A 2,759-nucleotide genomic window follows, 5' to 3' on the forward strand; every position below is an offset into this window, starting at 1 on the left:
AAGGCTGCAGTAAGGTCTCCCTGGAGCCTTCTCTTCTCCAGGCTGAACAAGCCCAACTCTCTCAGCCTGTCCCCATAGCAGAAGTGCTTCAGCCCTCTGGGCATCTTTGTGGCCTCCCCTGGACTCGCTCCAACCGGTCAGTATCTTGCCTATCCAAGGCTGGAAAAGACCTCTAAGATCATCTAGTCCAACCATTAACCCAGCACAGGGTAACTGTAGAAGTCAGGTATGCAGAAGGTGTATTTGGGAAAGTGTAAAGTTTTTGGGGTTAATTTTCTGAATATTGGTGTCTTTCCTTCAGAACTTACTTCTCAAGTAGTTAATTACTGTCACAGGACTGATTTCTCCCTTAAAATGGGTAGTTTGGAAATAGCCGCAGTTTGGCAGCACATTACTGGTAGTGTTTATGTGTTCTTTTCTGTGAAGCTCAAGTGGTCCTCCAATAACATTGGAAGAGCTGGAACAGATTCAGAAATATAATTGCAGTAATTTTGTGTTTAGCAGCAAACTCTTTAACATCCATACACTCCAAAGTTTTCATTCAAGATCTAAAGTTAAAGCTAGACTCATTGAAGTAGTTGAATGTAGCTAAAGCGTGGATGAAATCACTCTGTTCTTGGTCTGGAGGCTCTTATTTAAGCACATAGGCATGAATGGTTTCACTAGCCTCTTTCACCTGGAAACCATGAAGGATTTCTTTTTCACAAGGTTTAATATGTAAAGAAAAAAAGAGTAATGGTTCAGGAATTTACTGTTTGTGAATATTCTTAACAGTTTCATTAACTGTCATTTCTTTGTCTCAGGAAAAAGAGTAGGAACATGGAGTCTTCCAGTGTGGTTTAAGTTTAAGGCCATACTTCAGGAAGAAAGCCCTTGGAATTTTATGAGTCCTCTTTGTAATCAGCTCATGATACCCTGCTGCACCTTGCCATCTCACACTGCAGATCCATCTTTGACATTATGGACTGGCTACTACACCCCTATATACATTTGGAGAGCAAGGGAGAAGGGTGACTTTAAAATGAACAAAATCAGTCTGATTTCTGTGACTGCTCTTCTAATTGAGCAAATTTGGAATAGTGTGAATGGTTTGAGTACTCGAAATAGCAGAACCAACCCAGGGAGTTCACTTTGTGCTGCTGTATGTGACTAATGGGTCAGCTTGCAGGAGAAGGTAGGCAGCGTGCTTGGTCTGGCTGGGCAGTCAGGTGACTCCACAATGAAGTGAAAATACTCATCTGCGGTATTTTAATGTACAGTATGAAGATTATAAAATAAATGGTGAACAGAAGACAGATTTACCCACCTCTGGATGCAGAATGCTGCTTCTGATAGGTCTGAGGTTTGTGGGAGATCTCCATCTTCTGTTTTCTTTTCTTGCAGTTCATATACGTAAACCAGTCTTTTGCTCCATCTCCAGACCAAGAAGTTGGAACCCTCTATGAGGTGACTAAGTATCCTTTCCAAATGTACTCAGCAGAACTTGTTAGCACACTTCTGGCACTCGAGATCTGTTACTGCCCCTAGCTATGCTGGTAATATTTTACATTTAATGTAAGGCAGTTGATGTTCACAGATCTGTGTGATTTAGAGACGTGAGTTCATACAGTCTCAGGAAATGCCTTCCTTCGCATGCAGGATGTTGTCATGGCTCCCGTTATGGTGGAGAGCTTTGTTGTCAGTATTCCATTACCCAGTTATCTGGGGGGGGTGGATGGGCTGTGTTTTACTTCAGTTGTATTCAGTTTGTCCGTGAATAACCTAACGGCTCCTGTGTTTTGTTTTTCTTGCAGTGTTTTGGAAGTGATGGCAAGCTTGTACTGCACTATTGCAAAACTCAGGCATGGGGATGAATGACAAGCAATATGATTGTTAGGCATTGTCTTCAAGAACGGGAAAGGGACTGACTTACTTAACCTGCAAACAGACAGAAAGAAGCATTTTTACATTTCTGCTTGTGACTACATGTATAAAAATGGAGGTGAATAGCATAAGAGAAGAGCTACCTGGGCTATCTGATCATGTAGCTTTTTTCTGATGTGTATCTGGGGTGCTGGAAAAAAAACCTGCATCTCCCATCTGTAGAGTAGAGCCAGCTTTCTTGCTGCTGAATTCTCAACTGCTGTGTCTGAAGGGAAACTATTCCACAGTTGTGTGGAGGACTGGGCAGCTTCCTTGCTCTGTGTGCTGTACTGAAGATACAGGTTCCTTTTTTATTAAAAGGGATATTTATTGGACACATAGCCCGGGATTCAGTTTACTTCTGGTATGTTGTACCTCTCTTACGTGTGTTCTATTCTTTGTGAGGGCTTTATCTTGAACATGCATTATTTCATGCCATTTCAAGACAGTATTTTGATTTTTTTTTTCCCCTCATAATTAATGTGTAGGTATTGGTATATAACCTAACTACTTCACCAGGTGCCTTCATGGTGTTGGTGGTGTAAGTATCTCCTTTATATGGCACTGCATAATGACAGGCCTCAAATACTTTCCTTCTGCCCAAATTGTGATTTGTAGAAGGCTGAACGCTTCAGTTGCCAGGGCAACTTCTGGCACTGCTTAATGGCTGCCATCATTGGTTGGAGGATGGAACAACTAGTTTCAGTTAATGAAGAAACAGACATGAGGGGCTAAAAACCTACTCTATATATTCTCCTTTTGGCTGCTGTCATATTCCTGTTCACCAGCTGCATGTTGCATCCACCAAATAGAATGCACTTTATATCCTTTTGCCAAATCATTAACATAAGGAGGAC

The 2,759-nt window shown here is 41.7% G+C and overlaps 1 protein-coding gene across 1 annotated transcript in view; it reads left to right on the forward strand.

Annotated features, from left to right (window-relative positions):
• ATG12 (autophagy related 12) overlaps window positions 1-1,853 on the forward strand; it is a gene marked incomplete at its 5' end in the record, with an annotated part of 2,623 nt that extends 770 nt beyond the window's left edge. Inside the window, 2 exons of the mRNA XM_010148312.1 lie at window positions 1,384-1,446; window positions 1,794-1,853. Coding sequence (XP_010146614.1) covers window positions 1,384-1,446; window positions 1,794-1,853 — 123 coding nt within the window. The remainder of the gene's footprint in view (window positions 1-1,383; window positions 1,447-1,793) is intronic.
• Window positions 1,854-2,759: the final 906 nt, after the last annotated feature.

The sequence above is a fragment of the Eurypyga helias genome, unplaced genomic scaffold (assembly GCF_000690775.1).
Source record: "Eurypyga helias isolate BGI_N326 unplaced genomic scaffold, ASM69077v1 scaffold33343, whole genome shotgun sequence".
Taxonomy (NCBI): Eukaryota; Metazoa; Chordata; class Aves; order Eurypygiformes; family Eurypygidae; genus Eurypyga; species Eurypyga helias.